At 57.1% G+C, this 20,338-nt stretch overlaps 2 protein-coding genes and 1 long non-coding RNA gene across 7 annotated transcripts in view; 2 read left to right on the top strand and 1 right to left on the bottom strand.

Moving 5' to 3' along the window:
- Window positions 1–4,326, top strand: part of VAV2 (vav guanine nucleotide exchange factor 2) — a 177,542-nt gene extending 173,216 nt beyond the window's left edge. For 3 of the 4 annotated variants that reach the window (XM_079927729.1, XM_079927732.1, XM_079927730.1), the window contains 2 exons: window positions 191–348; window positions 4,148–4,326. In XM_079927729.1, the coding sequence (XP_079783855.1) occupies window positions 191–348; window positions 4,148–4,195 (206 nt within the window). In that variant the 3' untranslated portion in view covers window positions 4,196–4,326. The remainder of the gene's footprint in view (window positions 1–190; window positions 349–4,147) is intronic. The other variant, XM_079927731.1, reaches the window with a different exon arrangement.
- A 9,067-nt stretch (window positions 4,327–13,393) lies between these two features.
- SARDH (sarcosine dehydrogenase) overlaps window positions 13,394–20,338 on the top strand; it is a 65,854-nt gene continuing 58,909 nt past the window's right edge. For both annotated transcript variants that reach the window (XM_079927727.1, XM_079927728.1), the window contains exons 1-4: window positions 13,394–15,304; window positions 15,919–15,969; window positions 17,308–17,666; window positions 18,801–18,979. In XM_079927727.1, coding sequence (XP_079783853.1) covers window positions 17,336–17,666; window positions 18,801–18,979 — 510 coding nt within the window. In that variant the 5' untranslated portion in view covers window positions 13,394–15,304; window positions 15,919–15,969; window positions 17,308–17,335. The remainder of the gene's footprint in view (window positions 15,305–15,918; window positions 15,970–17,307; window positions 17,667–18,800; window positions 18,980–20,338) is intronic.
- LOC307189541 lies at window positions 18,587–20,021 on the bottom strand. Its single transcript, XR_013829206.1, has 3 exons — window positions 19,773–20,021; window positions 19,159–19,580; window positions 18,587–18,952 (listed from the first exon to the last, which is right to left on the bottom strand). It is a non-coding gene; the product is annotated as an uncharacterized lncRNA (long non-coding RNA).

Raw genomic sequence — 20,338 nt, forward strand, 5'->3', positions numbered from 1 at the left:
TGGGGCTCCCACAGAGGAGCGAGGGGCCCTGGGATTGGAGCCTGGTCTGTCCCACCAGAGCCTTTCCGCTCCATGGGCTCCTCTGTGGGCACAGGGCTGGGCCCCAGGGGAGAGACCCAGCTCGGCCCGAAGGACCCTCAGCCCTGGCGGCCCCGCCCGGCAGCTGTGTGACGCCGCCCGTCTCCCCCAGCAGTGTTTACGCCCCGCGTCATCGGCACAGCCGTGGCCAGGTACAACTTCGCTGCCCGGGACCTGCGGGAGCTCTCGCTGCGAGAAGGCGACGTGGTGAAGATCTACAGCCGCATCGGTGGGGACCAGGGCTGGTGGAAGGGCGAGACCAACGGCCGGGTGAGTGGGACCGGCCCCGGGTCCTGGGCCCCACGGGGGCTCCGCCTCCCCGTGGTGCTCGGGAAGGTGGGGCTCCAGCAGGCTGGCACCGCAGCACCACCTTGCCCCGACCCCGTGTCCTCTGACTGTGCCCAGGAGGTTGGGTGTCCCCAGGTTCCGTGAGCCAGGGTCACAGTGAGGAAGCGACTTCCTGGCTCAGATCTGGACCCCGGCCTGTGTGACGCTGTTTCTGTGCTTAGTCCTATTCTACGGTCCGTCGTGGAAACGGCAGGGGACAGATGTTGGGTGCAGTCTTTAAGTCCCTTGCACGTACCCAACCCTCTTTGCAGGCCGGGAGGCTGCAGGACTGAGAGTAGGGCTGGGATGTCCTCACGGGGCTCCTGCCATCCCATAAGACCCCGTTTACACCTTGGTGAGATGGGAGGGGACACACAGTGTCCCCAGCTAGCCTGCGATTCTGAAACCCCATGGCTCCTTATCCTGGTACCCTGTCTGGACCCCCTGGCTTTGACCAGTTCCATTGGCAGTCACCCGACAGGGTGCCTGGGCTCCACAAAGCACTGATTAGGAAACGTCCAGTTTTTGCAGGGGCTGCAGCTTCCCACAGACTTGGCTCCCGTCCTTACCATTCCGTTGCCGGGTGGAAGGAACTGGTCTGCCTCTACCTTGGAGGCCCTTGGGTCTGATCCTTTTGCCATCTGACAGCCCTTCAGAAGTGTGAGGCCTCTGAGTCCTAGGCAGTCCACCTAGAGGGCTGGGACTGCCAGCTCTCAAAAGTGCCAAGAGGCGCCTGGAGCTGGGCCCTCACCCCAGTCACGATGTCAGCCAGTTTCCCAGGTGATTTCGATGCAGAGTTCAGTTTCAGAACCACTGGTTTGGAGTGTTGCTAGATATTCCTGTTGTTGATACTTTAACCCTGTTATGAAATGTCGCAGTTCTTCTTGCTGTGAAGTCTGCTTTACCTGCTGTTTGCGAGACACCAGCTTTTTGAGGGGATTAGTGTTTTGCATGGCGTACTTTCTTCCTTCTTGTATTACTTTCAGCTTTGCTGTATTCTTATATTTAAGATAGTTAGATGATAAAATCTTACTGTAAATGGACTTTTACAAGCCAGTCTGATCTGACAGTCTTGACCTTTTGATTAGTATAGGTAGTCCCTTTACATTTAATGTAATTACTGAGATATTTAGATTTAAATGCATTATCTGTTTATCTGTTTATTTTCTATTTTTCACATCTATTCCTTCTTTGTTGTCCTTTCTTTCTGACTTTCGGATTAATCAATTTTTCTATTCCACTTCTCACCCCCCTTGCTTCGTTTGTTAGTTACACATTCTTTTCCTGTTACTTAAGTGGTTACCTTAGAGGTTCAATGTACACTTTGATTTCTGACAGACCACCTTAAATTAGTACTTTCACCACTTACCAGACAATGCAAGGACCTGACGCCCTTTGACTGTATTCATTTTCCTTCCAACTTTTGGGCAGGTGTTGTCATGTTTCTTAATTTGACATTTTTTAACCCCATAAGACATTATTTTTGTTTTAAGCAGTTAATTTTCATCTAGACTTACCTCTTTTCCTTTCCCAGGGTTCCTCGTTTCTTTCTGCATTGTTACACACACAATCGAAACCAAATTCCTGGTGCCTGAAGTTCCCTCTTAGTATGATTTTTAGTGCAAGTCTGCTACTTATAGATTCTCAGTTTTTGTTGGATCTGAACACATCTTTCTTTCACTTTCTTTTTTAAATGTTTTCATTATAAAATATTTGTAATTTATTTTGATATAATTTCAAACTTAAAGAAAAGTTGCAGTCCTACAAAAACTCCCATATGCCCAAATTTACCAGTTAAGAATGGTTTGTTCATTTGGTTTCTCATTTGCATTCTCTCTCTCTCTCTCTCTCTCTGTAAGTGTGTGTGTGTGTACACTTATTTTTCTCTAAACCATTTGGAAATCAGTTGCAGAAATCATAGCGCTTTACCCTTAAAGAACTGTAGTGTGTATTTCTTAAGATCAAGGACATTTCCGTTTGCTATAATTATCTACTCCCCAGTCCATATTCAGATTTCACAACTGTCCCAATAGTGTCTTCTCTAGTTATTTTCCCCTGGTCCTAGATCATGAATTGCATTTACTTGGCATGACCCTCAACTCTCTTTAATCTGGGACAGTTCTTCAGCTTTTCTCAGTCTTACGTGACTTTGACAATGTGGAGAGTATGGGCCAGTTATTTTTGTAGACTATCCCTCAATTTAGGTTTCTTTGATATTTCTTCGTGATTAGACTGAGGTTGTATTTTTTGGTGGGAACACCACGATGGGGATGTTTTCTCTTTTCCAGTGGCTGTAGGGTCCTTTCAAGAAGTTTATTGTTTGCCCCATTATTGTGACGTTAACTCTGATCACTTGGTTAAGGTGGTGTCTGACAGGTTTCTCCACTCTGAATTTACTGTAATTGATAAGTAATGTGCGGGGTAATACTTTGAAATCAGATAAACAGGCTCTTCCTCATCAACCTTTCACCTACTAGTTTTATCATTCATTGATGAATTTTGCCTATTCAGTTATTTCTATCATGGTGGAGAATAGTGATTTTCCATCTTTTTTTATACACTTATTAGTGGGAGTTCTACTGTAAGGAAGAGCTTTCTCTTCTCCGCTTGGTCACTTTCCCCCAGCAATCAGTCATCTCTCCAATGAGACCTGCTTCCTTTTTGTGAGCCATTTTATTGAGTTCATTTTTGAAGGGTATTTTTTACTGGGTTTAGAAGTCTAGGCTGGCAGATCTTTTATTTCAGCACTTCGAGGATGTCATTCCATTGTCGCCAGGCTTCCATCATTTCTGTAGAAAAAGTCCATCAGCGTTCTTACGGTGATTCCTTTGGAGGAAGTGTCTGCACGACTCCCCACTGGGCTCCATGGGAAAAAAGTCTTTGTTTTTCATCAGTTTTACTATACTGTGCCTATGTACGGTTTTCTCTGTATTCATTCTGTATGAGATTTGCAGAGATTTTTTTGAATGTGTGGTTTGATGTCCTACATCAGTTTTGGAAATTTCTTCAGATAGTGTATCTGCTCCGTTTTCTCTCTTTTCTCCTGGGGATCTGTTCACGTGGATGGTAGACCTTGTTCACCATGGCCCACAGAATATTTTTACTGTTCTATGTGTGTTTCATCCATTTTCTCTGGTTTTCCATCTCATTACTTTTTATTGACTTCTCTTCCAGTCTATTAGTCTTCTTTTCTGCTTTGTCTAATCTGCTCTTAACTTCAGTCATTATAGTTTTCAGTGCTAGGATTTCCATTTGATTTCTGATTTCAGTTCTCTGGGACGATTTTCTGCTTTTTCATCAGTTTTCTGAAGCAGACAGGTTAGAGCCACTTACGTTTCCTGATGGATGACCCAATACCTGGATGACCTGTAGACTGGTTTCTGCTGTCTGCATTTTCTCTTAGTTTCTGTCACTTGTTCCTGATTAAATGCCGAGCTTGCGTATAAAAGACCATAGAGGCCCTGGATGATGTTATTTTCCTCCAGAGAGGATTTAATTTTTTGCTGGCAGGCAGTTAGCTGGCAGGCAGGTCGCCTTGAACCGCTCTGGGCTGGTGCATTTCAGGGTCACCCCTGCTCCTGGGCCTCGGCTCCGCTAGGCTCTCTGACTCTTCTCCAGGGCCTCTCTCGGGGGGTGGGCCTGCCTTAGGACGTCAGCCTCTTAAAGAATCGCCCACCTCCACAGACCTCCACTTGCCCTCACCCTTCACACACTCTTAACGTGAGCCTGTCGTCTTTCTCAGATTGGCTGGTTTCCTTCAACGTACGTAGAAGAAGAGGGCATCCAGTGACAGCAAGAACGCGGACAGGACTCGCCGATTTTCTTGGAAGAGTCGCTCCGGTGCTGAAGCCTGTCTCCAGCTCTGAGACTCAGAGGGGAAATGCCCGCCAACCTTCCAGTCTCCAACAGCCCGTGGGGATGGGGAGGGTGTTCAGAACCCTACGTGTGATCCGTCCCACCATCAGCCTGCCCTTGGTGGCCTGTCCTGGGTACGCCGCTTGTACATACAGGAGACCTGGGCCAGCCCTGCCTGGCTTCACCACCGGAGGGCCGAGTAGAGGGAGTGCCTGCGGCGTCCCGAGCCAGGCTCTGGGCGACAGCTGAGGCCAGAGCTCACCTTGCCCTTGTCCTGTCGAGACGGCCTGCAGGAGCTTAGGTTTGAATGGCATATGCTGTCCCGGGGAGGGCTGGGGACCTTCCCCTTGGTCCCTTCTGCTCAGCCTCTGGACCCTCCGCCCTGCTGCTCCCAGGGGGAGGCGGAAGGGCCCAGAGCCAGGCTGCTGTGCTCGGGGACAGAGGGAGGGAGCATCGCCGGGGCCTGTGCGGCCCCCCGGCCTCCTGCTGTCCCTCTGCACCGGGGGTGTGCGGAGACCCTGGGGTGGGAGCCTTGGGAACCTTGACGCTGCCGACCCCGCTCCCCAGTCAGTGGTACTGTCCTTTGCCCTGAGCCCTTGGTGCGTGTCTGTCCTGTCCTGCTGCCGGGTGGATACATGGTTTGCCAGCCCTCCCGTGGGTGGGAAGCAGAGGGGGCTTTCCGCTGGCCTGGTCTCTGCTGTTCACTTTCCTCTCCAGAAGGAGGCCCCCCGCCACCGCCCCCAAGCAGGCGGGCCCTCTGGGTGTCCCGTGTCCTGCAGGGGGGTCCCTGAGGGTCTTCCCAGCCTTTGCACAGATGTCGGTTCTAGCCCTCGGCAAGTCTTCCTTCCAAGGGCTCTTGCAGCCCACGAAACAGGGCCTGCGGCCACAGCCCAAGGTCAGTGCTCTTGGGGAAGCTCCGCCCCCGAGCTCGCCCTCCGCACCCCGCCTGGCCCTTGACCTCTGGCTGGCTGGCCGGACCCTCTTCTCTCCGCCCGGATGCCGCCTGAGACCCAGTGACGCTGTCCCCTCCGAGTTCCGTGCCAAAGCTAGGGGTGCAGCGTGGGCTTCGCGGGTCCCCCTTTCCCTTCGGTCAGCTGCACGAGGTCAGGCGTTGCCAAGGGTGGCCCCTGCCGGGGTGGGCGCTGGTGGCCACACTGCACCCTGGGGTTCCTCTGAGGTCAGCCTTGCGATCTCCAGCCTCAGCTCAACACAGCAGCATCCTGGCGTGGGGAGGAGATGGGGAGGGGTCTGAGAGGGCGTGTGCAGGCAGGAGAGACAAGGCAGCCCGCAAAGGCTTTTGGGAAATGAGGGTCACAGGATTGTATTTGGGGGGCGGTGGGCAAAGCGGGGGAAGGAGGGATTTTCCACGGAGAGAGCAGACCCAAATCCTTGTCAGGGTGCACCCAGCACTTTGCACGTGACCTCGGCGCAGCTGGCCCAGCTGTGAGCCCGGGACGGGAGGGGAGAAGACCAGCCGGCCAGCGCCTTTCGTGTTTACGGTTGTGGGAAAAGCTTTGGTTTCTGTTACTGATGTTGTTTTAGGGTCTTGTTTCGTTTCGTTTTGGTTTTGGTTTGCCTTGTTTGCTTTTTAAGGGAAAAACAGGTTGGTAGTTATTTCCTCCAAAACTCCCATTATATATCTGTGGATAATAAGGAAGAGATTTTATAATAGCAAGAAAATAATGTATATTTGAGGTCATCATGAAACAAGGCGTCGTGATAACAAAGGACACTGAGAAAACCTAATTTAGAACCCTGGTTCTTGTGACTGTTTTGCTTTGTTTTTGTGTGTTAGGGAGCTTGTCTTGGTTGGGTTAGTTTTTGCACTGCAGGAAGCAGCAGGGGAGAAGGGCCGGGCACAGGCTGGGACGCGGGTGGTTGCAGCAGGAGATGGGACGCCCTCTGGCGGGGCTTCGGACCTGGGGCCTGAGATTAGCTGTGAACACTTAGGAGCCCGACGCATGCGGGTCAGGGATCTGGGGGTCCCGCAGCTGGTGGGGACCCCAAACAGAACGCAAACTGTACATTTGCCAATAGGTTTTTTTCAGACCACGGTTTCTACCACAAATAAACCTGAGTTCTTTTCTGCAGGAGTGGCTGGCCTTTCATGCTGGGGAGGAGGGACTGGCTGGATTCCTGTGTGTCCAGAAGGGTCTGCCCCGTCCGGATACTGTCGGCCCAGGGGGCGGTGGCCTGGGTCAGACATGGGCCTTGGGGGGGCTCGGCCTCAGCCACCCGCTGGGGGTCTGGGCGACAGTGACGCCGGGCCACTGACCAGGCACCTCCAGACCGGCCCAGGTCACGGGCTTCCTATGCAGTGCCCTGTGACCCCTCCAGCAGCTCTCAGAGGCGGGTGTCACTGTCTTCTGTTGGGACGGGATTCAAACCCCAGCCCTGCCACTTGGGCATGTCCTTCACCTCCTGAGCATGTTTCTTTATATATATGTGTTGGAGGTAAAAATAATCTCTCCGGAGGGTGACTCTGTGGCCTGTGGTAGAGGAAATCAGAACAGTGCGGTAGAGACTTCCTTCTCCCTTACGGGGAAGCAGTGCAGAGGTGGTAGCCCAGGGTGGCTTGGGGCCCCCGCCACACCCCAGACTCCCCTCATCTTCAGCACGCGCTTCCTTCCTCATTGTTACCTCGTGGTCCAAGGTGGCTGCCAGAGCTGCTGCCATCGAGGCTGTGGGCAGATGCAGAAGCCGACACAGCGCTTCCCCTTACTCTCCCTACCCAGGCTTGGGCATGTGGCCACTCCTGGCCACACCGGGGGCTGCAGATGCAGGACCTGGGCTGGGTGCACAGCCTGGAGAATGTTGGGTCTTGTTACTGCAGAGATGGGACCGGACGGGACCCACCTTGGGGCAGGGAGGGCCGAGGGAGACTCGGAGCCTGGCTTAAGCTGGTGCCCCGAGAACCAGATGGGCGGACCGCCCCCTCTCTGAGAATCTCTCAGGCCTGAGTCCCCCGAGAGGCCAGGTGTTCCCATACCGCCTCCCCGAGAACCAGCCTCTAGTTCTGAGTTCTCGTGTCCACACGTAGGGGATGGAAAGGCCCAGACCCTCGCTGACCAGCCCCTGGGCCGGCACTCAGCTGCCCTGAGCTTGGACGGCCCTGGAGAAAGCTCCAGGCCGGGGAGCAGAGAGCTGTGGCGGCCTGAGGGGCAGCTGCGGGTGAACATGGGGCTGGGGGCCCTTGGGGAGGGCACCAGCAGCACCCGCTGAGGGGCCCAGACTGGAAAAGGGTGGGAAGCCCCAGGCCTGCGTGTGGACGGGCTGCAGGCCCAGCGAGGACAGGCCTGCCCGCCTGAGGTTACCCCAGACGCTGGGAAGCAGGTGGGAGCCGTGTGCTCCCGGTCTCTGAGGGTGGCTGCCTGCGGGCTCTTAGGGGCACTGAGTGTCCTGCCCCTTGATTCTGACGACCGCAGACTCCCCTTGGGCAGGGCCACCGTGGAGGCCTCTTGTGTCCAGAGTCTGAGAAACACTCCCTGGGCGAAGGAAGGAAACAACCCATTTGCTGAGGTGACGTGGACGCCTCTACCCGCCACTGCCGACAGGGACACCCCGGAGCAGAGCAGCTACCCGCCACCCCGCCACTGCCGACAGCGACACCCTGGAAGACACAGCATGCAAGGCTGAGCTTGAGAGAAGGGGCCCATCCCGGAGAGCAGAGACCTGGAGCAGAGCAGCTACCGGGAGCCAACGCCAGGGCAGCCTCTAGGCTCTCGGGCCAGCTGGGGTTGGGTTGGGACCTGGGATTCTAACACGCACGGCATCAGCCACAGGTCCTCACAGGCCAGGGAACTCTAACACACGTGGATCGAAACAAGATCACGGACCAGGACAAATATTTCAATGTGTTTTTTTAAACTTTCCAGAAGTAAAAGAATGAATTAACACAGAATGGTTAACCCTGGGCTTCAAAGAGAAAATAAAATCCATAGGGCAGCAAGCGAAAGATCAGGTGCCTTAACCGGGAGAACAGCTTGGGTTTGCCCTGGACCTCCGCCTGTCAGTGCGCCCAAGGCTTTGTGCTCACAACGTCTAAACGGGAGGCAGCAAGGAGGCCACGTCCCACCCGCAGCCTCGCAGGGGCTGTCCCGCGTGGGAGCGCTGCTTACAGAAACGACCGGGGTCCAACCTGGAGCCGGAGGAGGGGGAATGCGCCACCGCAGGGTCGGGGGGATGTTGAACCTCTATCTGCAGGAACACGTCTCAGACAAGGTGAAGATTCGGTTTCAGAACCTAATATAACGATTCTAAACCCTGTCCCTTAGAGAGAACGAATGTCAAAATGATTTCAGGAAAGCGCTGGGAAGAGAAAAAGACAGGAGGTGAGAAGCAGCATAGGTGCACTGGTTTTCTCATCTTTTCCAGGTAGAAGTCAAGACCTGGTCTTGAAACCTGAAAACTAATAGAGGTGTAAGTATGCTGAACAGCATAAAGATAAACACTAAGAAAGAAGAGATAATGAACAAAAGTTGGATGGAGATGAGAGAGGAAGGGTAGGGAAGAGCAAATAGTCCAATTTCATCACAGCTCATGTAGAGGTGATGGGCGCTGCCTGAGAAGAAGAGGCTTGGTGTCTGTTTCCGGCGGTGGGTCGGGAGATGGGCTTTCTGTTGCTGCCATGACAAATTACCAGCACACGCTGTCGTCGTAGGGTTCCGTGGGTTACAGGAGCCCCACACAGGTCCCCCTGGGCTGAAATCAAGGTGCTGCATGGGGCCGTTCCTTTCTGGAGGCTTTAGGGGAGAATCTGTTCCTGGCTTTCCGGCTTCTAGAAGCCATCTGCATTCCCTGGACCATAACCCCTTCTTCCATCTTCAAAGCCAGCGGGGTTGTATAGCCGACCCTTCTGTGGTCACATCTCTCTGTCTCCCTCTGACCACAGCTGGGAAAGGTTCTCCACTTTTAAGGACACGTGATCAGATGGGTCCCGCCCACATAATCCATCTCAAGGTCCTTCGCTGTCATCACACCTGCAAAGTCCCTTTTGCCGTGAGAGGTAACGTGGCCACAGGTGCCAGACATTAGGATGTGGCCGTCCGTCTCTGGGGGGGGGGCCATTATTCGGCCTACAACGGTACGTTGGATACTCTGACCAGTCTCTCTTGTAAGCACAACAAAAGCGGTGGGAAAGTGTTTCTGATTTCATCAGTGAGCCGGTAATGAAGAAGAAACACTCAGAAGCCAAAAGGTGAGTGTAGGCAGGAGTCCAGAGAGGTCAGCTGACTCCCTCGCCCAACCTAGTGAGAGCTTGAGTACCACCAGTTCATAGAGCCCGGCTGGGTGTGGAGGAGAGGGGACAAAGCCTAGCCCCCCACCAAAGTACCAAATCTAATAGGTGAGCTCTTTCTTGAAGCTGGGACCCCAGTGGACCTCACTCTACACGTCAAGACGACTGGGAGCTCACCACGGCTGTAGCCACCACAGCCATCATGGACGGCAGAGAAAATTCTTTTTCTTGGACCTTGACAATGGGTGGAGGGAGAAGCAAAAACTTCCCTGAGGACGTGTTATGGGTCCAACTCTATCCCTCCCAAAGAGATACAATGAAGTCCCAGTACCTGTGAAAGTGACCAGATTTGGAAATAGGGTCCTTGCAGGTGTAGTCATGTTGAGATGAGATCACGAGCGTGGGCCCTGATCCAATATGACTGGTATCCTTATAAAAAGGGGAAATTTGGACAGAGAGACAGACGTGCACACAGGGAGAACAGGCTGTGAGACGGAAGCAGGTCCTCCTTTAGGGCCCTTAGAAGCGGCCGGCCCTGCTGACACCTTGATCTCGGACTGCTGGCCTCCAGAACTGTGAGGATAAATCGCTGTTGTTTGTGGTCCTTTGTTACATCAGCCCTAGGAAACACATACCACGTGTAACTCTAACTTGGCACCTAAGAAGGTTGCCGCCTGAATTTGCACTTCCTGCGGGTCTGAAAAACCAGGAGCTGAGAGCGTAAAGCAGGATCACAGGTTGTGGATACGCCTGAGTGCCCGGAAAAAGGAAACGCAAATCATCTCTGGAAGAATCCGCTTTCAATTTCAGCCTCAAATAGTCCCTGAGGGAAGTTCCAAGAAATACACACTCACTGTCCCAAAGCATAGGTAACAAGGAAATGGGTAGCAAAAACCACAGGCCACTGCATTGGATCCACAAGCAGACTACAAAATAATTGTGCTTAAAATCAGCCTAAAAGGGATCGGAACTGTGTGTAATGGCCAAGGAACCGTGAAAAATAACCAAGCCAGTTAGACAAACGAAGCTTCTAGACCTGTCATCAAACTTTGGGACCATCGGGCAGCTGGGCTGAGACTGGACACCACAGCATGACATGGCGTGGGTCAAGGAAGAAGCACTGTTGGGAGACGTTTGCAAGGCGAGCCTAGAAGGCAGTGTTGCTGGCGGAGACACAGTGTGTTTGCATTCCAGAGGATGACACCGTCACCCCTACCCTAAGGCTACCTTCTTATAGTAGGAGCAGGAGAAAATGGCCTTGTCAGAGGGAGAAGTGCAAGCAAACTCCTTGGGTTCCAGTGCTTATGGGAGTTGTCTGGGAATGCTCACTGCCCTGCCCTGCAGATCCTGGGGTGCAGGAGGGGCTACTCTTTCTCTGATTCTGTCTAATCTGAGCCACAACTACTGAAGCCCACGCGCCTAGAGCCCGTGCTCCGCGACAAGAGAAGCCGCCGCAGTGAGAAGCCCGCGCACCGCAACGAAGAGTAGCCCCCGCTCGCCGCAACTAGAGAAAGCCCACGCGCAGCAACGAAGTCCCAACGCAGCCAAAAATAAAATAAATTAAAAAAAAATACTCCATAACAAAACTTGTCGACTAATACTAAAGCTGAACTTGAACCAAAATTTGTGACCTTGATAGCTTGCATTGCAAAAGCAGAGGGCTGGAAGTAGCTGTTCTTTTCACACATAGTCCTTCTTTCAGGCTGGAACAAAACATTGATTCCTTGAACAAAAGTTTTATGTCTCCGTTAAGCATTTTCAACTTATCTATTTAAAATGTCATTTTGGAATTCCCTGGCGGTCCAGTGGTTAGGACTCTGCGCTTCCGCTGCAGGGGGCACGAGTTTGATCCCCGGTTGGGGAACTAAGATCCCTCATGCTGCGCGACGAGCCAAAATTAAATAAAATATTCAGACATAAAGTGTGTGGCCTCCGTTTGTTTTTTAAAAAAGTAATTTTTCCAAGTTGGAAAAGTAATTTTTCCAAATTTTCCAAGAAAATTACAAATGTATTAAATGTGCACAGATTACAGGGTTTTAAAATGATGGCTCTGGCTCAGATGCTGTCTTAGGGTGGCTGGTTCCCCCTGCTCTGAGTGGGTGGCAGTGGGGAGCTTTACTGAGAAGGTTTTACAACCCTTGTGGGTTAACTCAGACTCCTGTTCCTTAGTCACAAGTTGATGAATTTATTTTCCTTAACAATTTAGTTTTGATCTTTTCCTTTCCCTAGAAAAAGAGAACCCACACATGCACCTAAAACCTATGTGGGCGCACTGGAACCGGCTGGTGCCAGCTCATGGGAGCTGAGGGTGTAGCCTCTTCCCAGGTCTCTATTCGGTGGCGTCCTTCTCATCGGCAGGTTGAAATTGGCCCTGGTGGGGGCATGTACACGGCAGAAGTCAGCCAGCGCTCCCCGCCTGGAGAGCCAAGTGTTAAACGTTTAGCGGCACCCCACTGCAGAAGGATGCTCGCTAACAACGATTAGCTATGACAGTCCTGGAGGTTAATGCACTTCACAGCATAGCTTCAAAATACATAAAGCAAAAACACACAGAATTATGGGGAGAAGTGGACACATCCCAGTCGCAGAGGGGGACACTCACACAGCACTCAGAGATAGCCGGCGGTGTTCAGTAAGGAAGCTCCCTGCCAGGGGAGTGTTCCGTGTGGAGGACAGCGGGACAGCCAGACAGAGCCCAGGCTGTCACTCCCAGTGGGGATCCATCTCCCTGCCCGTCTGCAGGTCCCCTTTTGGGGACAGTCCCTGTCCAGGGGGCTGCATCCCCAGTCTCTGGGTCCAGCGTTCCCGGGGGTGTCATACTCACATGTGGCCACCAGGGGACGATGTTTCCTGGGAAGGCCCATTCTCCCCTGCTGTCTGGATCTTGGTGCTGGCCCCGCCCACACGGGCTCAGCGGCCGGAGTGACCAGTTCCAGCCCTACATTTGTTTCCATCACAAATAACGCTGGAAAGAAATGACGGAGTGAAGTGAGAGCCTCAAGGCCCTGGCACGCAGCTGCCCACGCCCGCTGTGTGTGTGTGGAGGTAGGGCCCAGGTGGCTGCAGCCCGCAGCCGTCCTCACCTGCCGTCGGCATGTGCGTCTAGGGGGAGGGGCACCCACCTGCCTCTCTGGAAGGACCACCACTTACCCCCAGATAATAAAACATTGTCTTCACGAAGGCATGGGCAGGGAGTTGATGTCATTTTTTTTTTTAAGGTTCTTATTGGAAAAATAAAATCTTGGCAGTGCAAATGCAGCCCTCAACAGTTGTTCTGGAAACTTCCCTGGTCCATGAATTGCCCGGGTCTGGTGCCCATTAGCTGTGTTGTCTTGGTTTTCTCATCTCTACAATGGGCAACAGTGTTCCTCCCTCCCCTGAGATGACACACATGAAGCAGTCAGCACACTGCTGGCCCCCCTCGCGCCCCCCCCATAGGTGTGCCCTGGGGCAAGGCTCAGGGGCAAATGGGGCCGGTACCAGGTGTGGCTGGGTCAGATGTGGCCAGGTACTGTTGGCTGGTTACTTAATGTCCCTCCTCTGCAGGGCCACACGCAGAGTTCCGAGGAGGAACCTCCTCCTCTGGCCAGTCCCCTTGCTCCACCCTGGACGTCTGCCCAGTCAGAGGGCGGCCTGCAGACGCCTCCCTCTGCCCTGGGAGCCTGGCCAGCAGGTGGGTGTGGAGGGCTGGCCGGGGCTGTGGAGAGGGCCAGTCTGGGCCAGAAGGAGGTGTCTCAGGCCTGGTAATAACATGCAGAGAAACTTACAAAAATTCCCTGAAACTGACAGCCCGGGGGTTCCAGTCCCTGCTTCCCAGATGGGGAAAGAGGCTCCTCGAAGGGAGACCAGCCCAGATGGCGCAGCAGCCTGGCAGCAGGACCCTGGCCCAGGGCCCCTAGCTGGAGCCTGCCCACCTCTTGACCTTGGCCCTCTTCCAGACCCAAGCAGCACCCAATCGATGACGAATCCTACAACGCTGACCCACAGGCAAGCCCAGGCCTCCAGCCACCACCCCTCGTCCAAAGTCCAGGGGGACTGTGCTGCCCGCTTGCTTGGGACAATTTTGCAACAGCTGCCTGTCTTTGAGCAGAGGGCAAGAGAGGTCTGGGCTGCCTCGGCTGCTGTCCTGGGGCTGCAGTGACTACTGTGTCCCTCGCCTGGGCATCTCGTGTCTACGGGTCTGAGGAGGACATGGTCACGCTCCTTCCTAGCCCTCTCTGACCTGTCCTTCACCCCATCCAGGGAGGGCACCCCTGCCTCGGGCTGCAAGGCCAAGCTTGCCATCTGCTGAGTGACCGGGCTGCTGTCCTCTCTGCCCTGGACCCCAGCACTGCCCCGGGAAGCCTTGTGCTGGTGGAGCCAGCCTTCCTCCAGAGAGGCCGGGTGGGGGGAGTGAAAGTCTCTGTCCCCATGATGGCGACAGCACATAGGCCAGAGCCCCCAGCCACCTCCTCCGAGATGGCCTCCTGGGTTTCTGCTGGAAGGAAGGACAGCTTGTTCAGGACCACCCCCCAACACAGCCAGCCTCGTGGTCGCCTTGCCCCTCCCTGCCTCCATCTTCTTCCTGGACCCTGAGGCCCTCAAGGGCAGGGAATGGGTCATAGTTGCCTCTGGGTCTCCCTGCAGTTCTTTGCATACAGTAGGTGCTCAGTAAATGTAGAGGGCAGACAAATTGGCAGTAAGACAGTTGGACAGCCCAGTGGGAATAAGTACACACATATTTGTTTGTCTGTATTAATCACAGTATCGTGCCTCCGTCACTCCCTGTATTAGCAGCTGGCATTACTATTTTGTTCACTGACAGAAATTTAAATACTTTCTTTGACCCAGTGGGAGGAGGAGGTCCTATTTTACATCAGCACCTATTCTGGTTCTTTGCACAGTCAGAGGTGGACGTACTTACTCGTTCCAGATTTCCTCTGGACGTCTCCTCTGGGCATCTTCTGCCTGAGCACAAACCAGATGCCCTAGACCTAGCTTGAGGCCCCACTCCGTCTGTCTGACTGCAGGCTTGGTCTGGCTCCCCCACTAGCTTGCTGTGTGACCCGAGGCAAGCTGGCTCCCCTCTCTGGGCCCTGGTGCCCCCAACAGTCAAATGGAGGCAGGCATCCCTGCCCTGGGAAGCTGGTCGCTGTGAAGTGGAAAAGCCAGAGGCTCACGGATGTCTCGCCCAGAAACAGAAGGATCTGGGAGCTCTGGAGGGCAGACAGGTCAGGAGCGCTGTCCAGTGCTGGTGGTGCGGGCAACCCAGACTTCCTGACCTGCCTCCGAGGGCAGTGAGCGCCCCTTCCCTGGGGGTGAGCAGCTGAGGCTGGACAGGCAGCTCTGTGCTAAGGCCCTGGATCACCCCACCAAGGAGCCCCAGCCCCGGCACGACGCTGCTGCTGACCCAGCACTTTCTGCCCACCTGGCCGTGCTAAGCTCCCTTCTGGCACGGGGAGCATGGCGGGCACAGGCAGGCAGGGGTGCACGGGTTCATCTGCAGAACGCTGTGACCCCTGTTTTAGGGAGGAGGGGGAGAGGTCGCCTGCCCTGGCGCTGCTGCCCTCAGAACTGCCCGCTTGGCTGTGCCCAGCCCGCCTCCTAGAAGCCTGGCCGTGGGCGGTGCATCCTGCCCCAGCCAAGGGTGGGGGTGGGATGGGGGCGGGCAGCGCCTCCAGGGGCGGGGCCAGCGGGGGGTGGGGGCGGGGTTGGCCCCGGGTTCCCGCCTGGCTGTTGCTGGGGAAGAAGGAGGTGACGGCACTGCTGCAGCCACTGGGCCCGGCACTGGCAGGCCACTCGGGGCCCAGGGGCAGTGGCCGGCCGGAGGTACAGCCCTCGGGAGGGCAGGGCCCAGGCCCTTCCCTGGGCTGGCGGGGTGGGGACAGGCCCAGAGCTGGCTGGGCACGACCATGGGACACTCTGGGGGAGGCCAGGGGGCCTGGACACCCTCCCAGCCCTTCTTCTCCCGCTGAGGCCTGTGCCTGGACCTTCCCTCCATCCCCCCACCGCCGGGCCCGTCATCCTACCGCCTGCGGGGAGGGCTTCTCTGGGCCGCCCCGCTTAACAGCACGAGGCCAACCCGGTCTGTCTGACCCCGAACGCTGGCAATGAATGGTCAGGCTGCGGACGCGGGTGGGAGAGAGTTGGAGGGGGCAGAAGTGCAGATCAATGTGGAAGCAGCTGCCCTGGCGGGAGGGCACTGGGCTGCCCCTGCTGGGGCCGTGCCCCCTCTACCCCCAGCCTGGGTGGGAGAACGGGACTGGCCAAGCGCCGGGAAGAGGCACGTGGCAGCCCGTGGCAGCCCCCGCGTTGGCACAGGGGGAGGGAAGAAGGAGTCTGGGTCAGAGGCCAGGAGGAGGGGGTGGGGCAGGGGGCGGGCAGATGCCTGGCCTTGGAAAGGCTTCCTGGGCACCCACGTGAAGCTGAGTTTCCGACAGTAGGTCCTCACTGTTGGCGGCTCCTGGAAGGTTAAGGAAATCCAAGGACGAAAGGTAAGTGCAGACACGAGCCGGGCTGCACCTCCCCGTGCCCAGGGCGCCTGAAGCGGGGCAGAGCTGACGGAGGGACTGGGGTGCCCGGCTCCAGCCTCCAACCCCCCACCCCGAAGCCCCTCAACTCACCCCTGCCTGCTCCCTCCTCTGCCCCTACCCCCTGGGGGGGGGTCTCTGTGGTGAGGGCAGGGCAGCCCTGACCAACCTGAGAGCCCGGGTGCCTGCGGGGGAGCGGAGGGGGTGCGGTGGGCAGTGCCCACCTGTGAGGGCGGGAAAGGGTGTGGCAGTGGGTCCCCCCCCAGTCTCTCCTCCCCCAGACCAGGCCCCGAGATGTCTGCGGACTGGGAGTTCGGGAGGGGGCAGGACAGCCAGCAGGCTTGGCCACACGGCGGCCCTGTGACCTTGGTCATCTTGGCGGGCCTCCTTGGGCCTCAGTCTCCCCCCTCCGTGAAATGGGGACAACAGTCATCCTGACTTCCGAGCAGAGAGAACGCGTGTTCCCGGCTTGCCATGTGACACATGCTTGGAAATGGAAGTGGTCTTAATTAACTGGCTAATTGATACCAATCACGGCTATTAACGTAGGTGCGGGACCCACCTCAGTCCCTCGACCACAGCCAAACCCCTCTTACTTTTCCTGCTGATCCCACGAGTGGGCCCAGGAGCCTCTCTGAGGCGTCCTTTCCCCTGTGTTCCTCGCCTCCGGGGAGACACATCTGCTGCATCCTGTCTCCTTAGAAGGTGGGGCCCCGTCACAGTTTTCTTCTTAGAATTATGAGGCTCTTCTGACCGGGGAGGGATGCAAGGTGAGCCCTGCAGGCTACTGGGAGGTCACCGAGGAGGAGGGAGGCTGGTTGCCCATCCTCCGAGTCCCTACCTGGATTCGAGATGGCCCGAGGGAGCCGGGGGCCTGGACGCCGCTGCGTTGCTCACCTTCTGCCTCGGGTCCCAAAGGGCTGTGGAGTCAACGTGGCAGAAATAACTTCTGTCTGGGGCTGAGACGGGAGTTGCCCCGGAGGGCGTGTTGGGTACAGGCTGGAGGGTTGGGTGTCCCTGCCCCAGGCTCCCCGCCACCCACCCTGTGGCCCTGCAGCCCTGCAGCCCTGCAGCCCTGCCCCGCCACGCACACTGCCCCCCTTCTGCCCCCACCGTGGTCTCCCCTGGGCCCAGCCAGAGCCTGTAGCGTACGAGGCCCTCAGAACACGTGGACAAATGCACAGGTGCACACGTGACGTGGGTGGGTGGCAGGAGGACGGCCGGAGGGTGACAGCGCGGGGGCCCTGGGGCTCACTTGCACAGAGCCCTCTGTGCCCCAGGCAGCCCCGATTCTCTCCCCAGCTCCCTGCGGTGCTCAAGCCGAGTCCCCATGGCCTTGCTGAGCCGAGCCCTGCGTGTGGCCGCCACCTGTCCTCGCCGGAGCCCTGCCCAGGGCCTGGGGCTGCGACTCCTGAGCAGCGGGGCCCGGCCCAGCCCTGAGAAGAGTGTGCCCTACCAGCAGACCCTGAAAGAGGCCCGGGACCCCCGGGCAGGCGCCCAGGGCCCAAGCCGGCCCCTGCCCAGCACAGCCAATGTGGTGGTCATCGGCGGGGGCAGCTTGGGCTGCCAGACCCTCTACCACCTGGCCAAGCTGGGCGTGAGCGGGGCGGTGCTCCTGGAACGGGAGCGGCTGACCTCCGGGACCACCTGGCACACGGCGGGTAGGGGCCTGGGTGCACGTGGGGGCGGGAGGGACTGGATTCAGCCAGGGGCCAGCTCTGGGTTGGCAGCCGGAGGCCTGTTAGAGGCAGCTGAGCTGGAGGGGGAGGACATGGGGAAAAGACGCGGGGTCCTTCTGAGGGTGAGCCTGCGTGCCCCCTGAGTCTCTGAAGAGCTGCGGAGGGGAGGAGGGAGCAGACACTGACTGGGGGATCCTGGAGGGCAGAGCAGAGACCAGAGCTGGGAGCCCAGGCAGCTGTGTATTCAAAGAGCAGAAGCCCCTTCCCTGGACGGAGCTACCCGGGGTGAGCGCCGTCCACGGGGTGCAGAGGATGGACGGGGAAGGGGCCATCAGGGGGTGTCCTCCGTGGGCACCATGGTTCTCAGCCAGCTAGCCAGTGGGCATACAGTAAAAGCACCTACTGTGCGCATGTCCCCAGGGCAGCCAACCTTTTGCCTTAACCCTGCGTTGAGTTTGCCAGGCTCTGTGGGGAAAACGCTCCCACTTTGGCCAATGTGAGCCTGATGTCGCTGGATGTGGGGCTGAGAAGAGGTTCAGGCATCACGTGTCTTGAGAGCTGACACAGCCGGCCCTGCGCGCCACTGCCCCTGCCTACCCACCATCCTGTCTCGGCTGGGCCCACACAGCCTCTCCCCCACTGCTACCTCTCCCCGGCCCCCCCGCTCCCCAAACTCTGCTCGGAAGGGAGCAGCTTTGTTGGTGAAGGGGCTGCCTTTGGACCTCAGTCAGTCCTGGGTTGGGGTCCCGGCCCCATCATCACCCGTCCTGTGATCCTGGGCACAGAGCCGTTTGGTACCACCTTAATTTCACTATAAAATAGTCACGCCTGCCTCCCAGGACCTCTCTGTCACCCAGTGATAGGCTCAGTACACAGGAGGTGCTCCATAAACGGGAGCCTTGGGTATCGTCACGCTCTGAGCTGCCCCAGGGCGACGTCCTGGAACTCAGCTTTGACCCCGTCACTTCCTGCTCATCAGCCGCTCGGGGCTCTCCATGGCCTGCAGAGACGCTCCCCGCCCACTGCCTGGTCTTCAGGAGCCCGGGCCTGCTGGGAGGAGCCGGGGTGCCGCACTGCAGCGGTGGGGCTGACGGCGCCCCGCCCCTCCCCCGCCAGGCCTGCTGTGGCAGCTGCGGCCTAGCGACGTGGAGGTGGAGCTTCTGGCCCACACGAGGCGCGTGGTGAGCCGCGACCTGGGGGAGGAGACGGGGCTGCACACGGGCTGGATCCAGAACGGGGGCCTGTTCATCGCGTCCAACCGGCAGCGTCTGGATGAGTACAAGAGGCTCATGTCGGTGGGTGCACCCCTGCCAGGGCGGGGACTCATGTCCTGGGTGCACTCCCGCCCGGGCGAGTGAGCGGCTCGTGTTGGTGTGTGCCCCCCTGCCGGTGGTGGGTGGGGCAGCGTAGCACAGGGAAGGAGCCCCGACAGATCTGGGTTCAAGCCCTGGTGCTGCCCTTGCTGGTCGGGCACCTGGGCCGAGCGGCGTTGCCTCCGAGCCTCGGCATCCTCGCCTTTAAAATGGGACCGTTGCGTTGCGCAGCACCGTTTGCCGAGCCTCGAGGCAGGAGAGGCCCGATAACCGGGAGTTATCGGCAGGCACGGTGCTCACAGGAGCCAGGATGCATGATGAGAAACTGCAGTACCCAGGAGGAAGGACCACCCTTCTCCCGGCACCGCTGGCGGGGCTGAGGGAACGCCATTGGGGGCGAGACGGCAGAGAAAGCCTTCCGCTGTGGAAGGCCCTCTGCTGGGGTGGAGAGTTGATTCTTCACCCAGAGCAGCCAGGCCCGGACCCCAAATTCCAGGGCGTGGCAGAGACTGGCTCCTCCAGCAGGTCATTCCTTATTGAGCACCAACTGAAGAGCGGCTCAGGGCCCAGCGAGCAGAGAGGCCTGTGTGGGTAGCAGAGGTACATTGTCACAGGGATGCCGAGCGCCTCTGCCCAGGCGGAAGCAGCGGCACCTGGCTTCATTAGAACGGGCTGGGTCTCTGGGGTTAGGAGGTGGCCTCATTCTGCCTACTCCCCCCACCTCTCCCCCCCACCTCTCCCCCCCCCCCCCCCCCCCCCCCGCCGCCTTGCTCACTCATCAGCTGCGATGGAGGCTCCAAAGGTGCCCAGGCAACCTTTCAGCTCAAGTGCTGAGCGAGGTCTCTGCAGCTTTTCAGTCCCACTGCTCGGAGAGAGAATCTGATTGGCTCAGCTCATCTCTAGTTGGGCGGAGCCTGTCCCGACGGATGGATGCCTGGGGGCATTTGATTGGCTGCCCTTGGGCCAATCAAATGAGCCGGGGGTGTGGGGCCTGGGACCGAGGACTGCAGCGGTCTCTCGTCTGGGGAGCTGGTCTGACCCTCAAACCTGGTTGAAGCTCAAACTATCAGACGTATGGGGATTATTTTTATTTATGTTATACAGTAAATCCTTATGTGCCAGGGACTGGTCTAAGCTCTTTAAAGGTGTCAACCCCATAAACCATTATCACCCCCATTCCCCCAGGTGACGTTAGCAACTTGCCCCACGTCACATGGCTCATGTTAGAGCTGGATGGGGGAGGCGGGAGGGCCCCAGAGCCTGCTTCCGAGCACTACCCGGGCTCCTGACTCTTCCTCGGAGCTGGCCCGAGGGATGGGGGCCGCTGGGGCACGGTGGCCG

The sequence above is a fragment of the Stenella coeruleoalba genome (assembly GCF_951394435.1).
Source record: "Stenella coeruleoalba genome assembly, chromosome: 7".
In the NCBI taxonomy this organism is placed as follows: domain Eukaryota; kingdom Metazoa; phylum Chordata; class Mammalia; order Artiodactyla; family Delphinidae; genus Stenella; species Stenella coeruleoalba.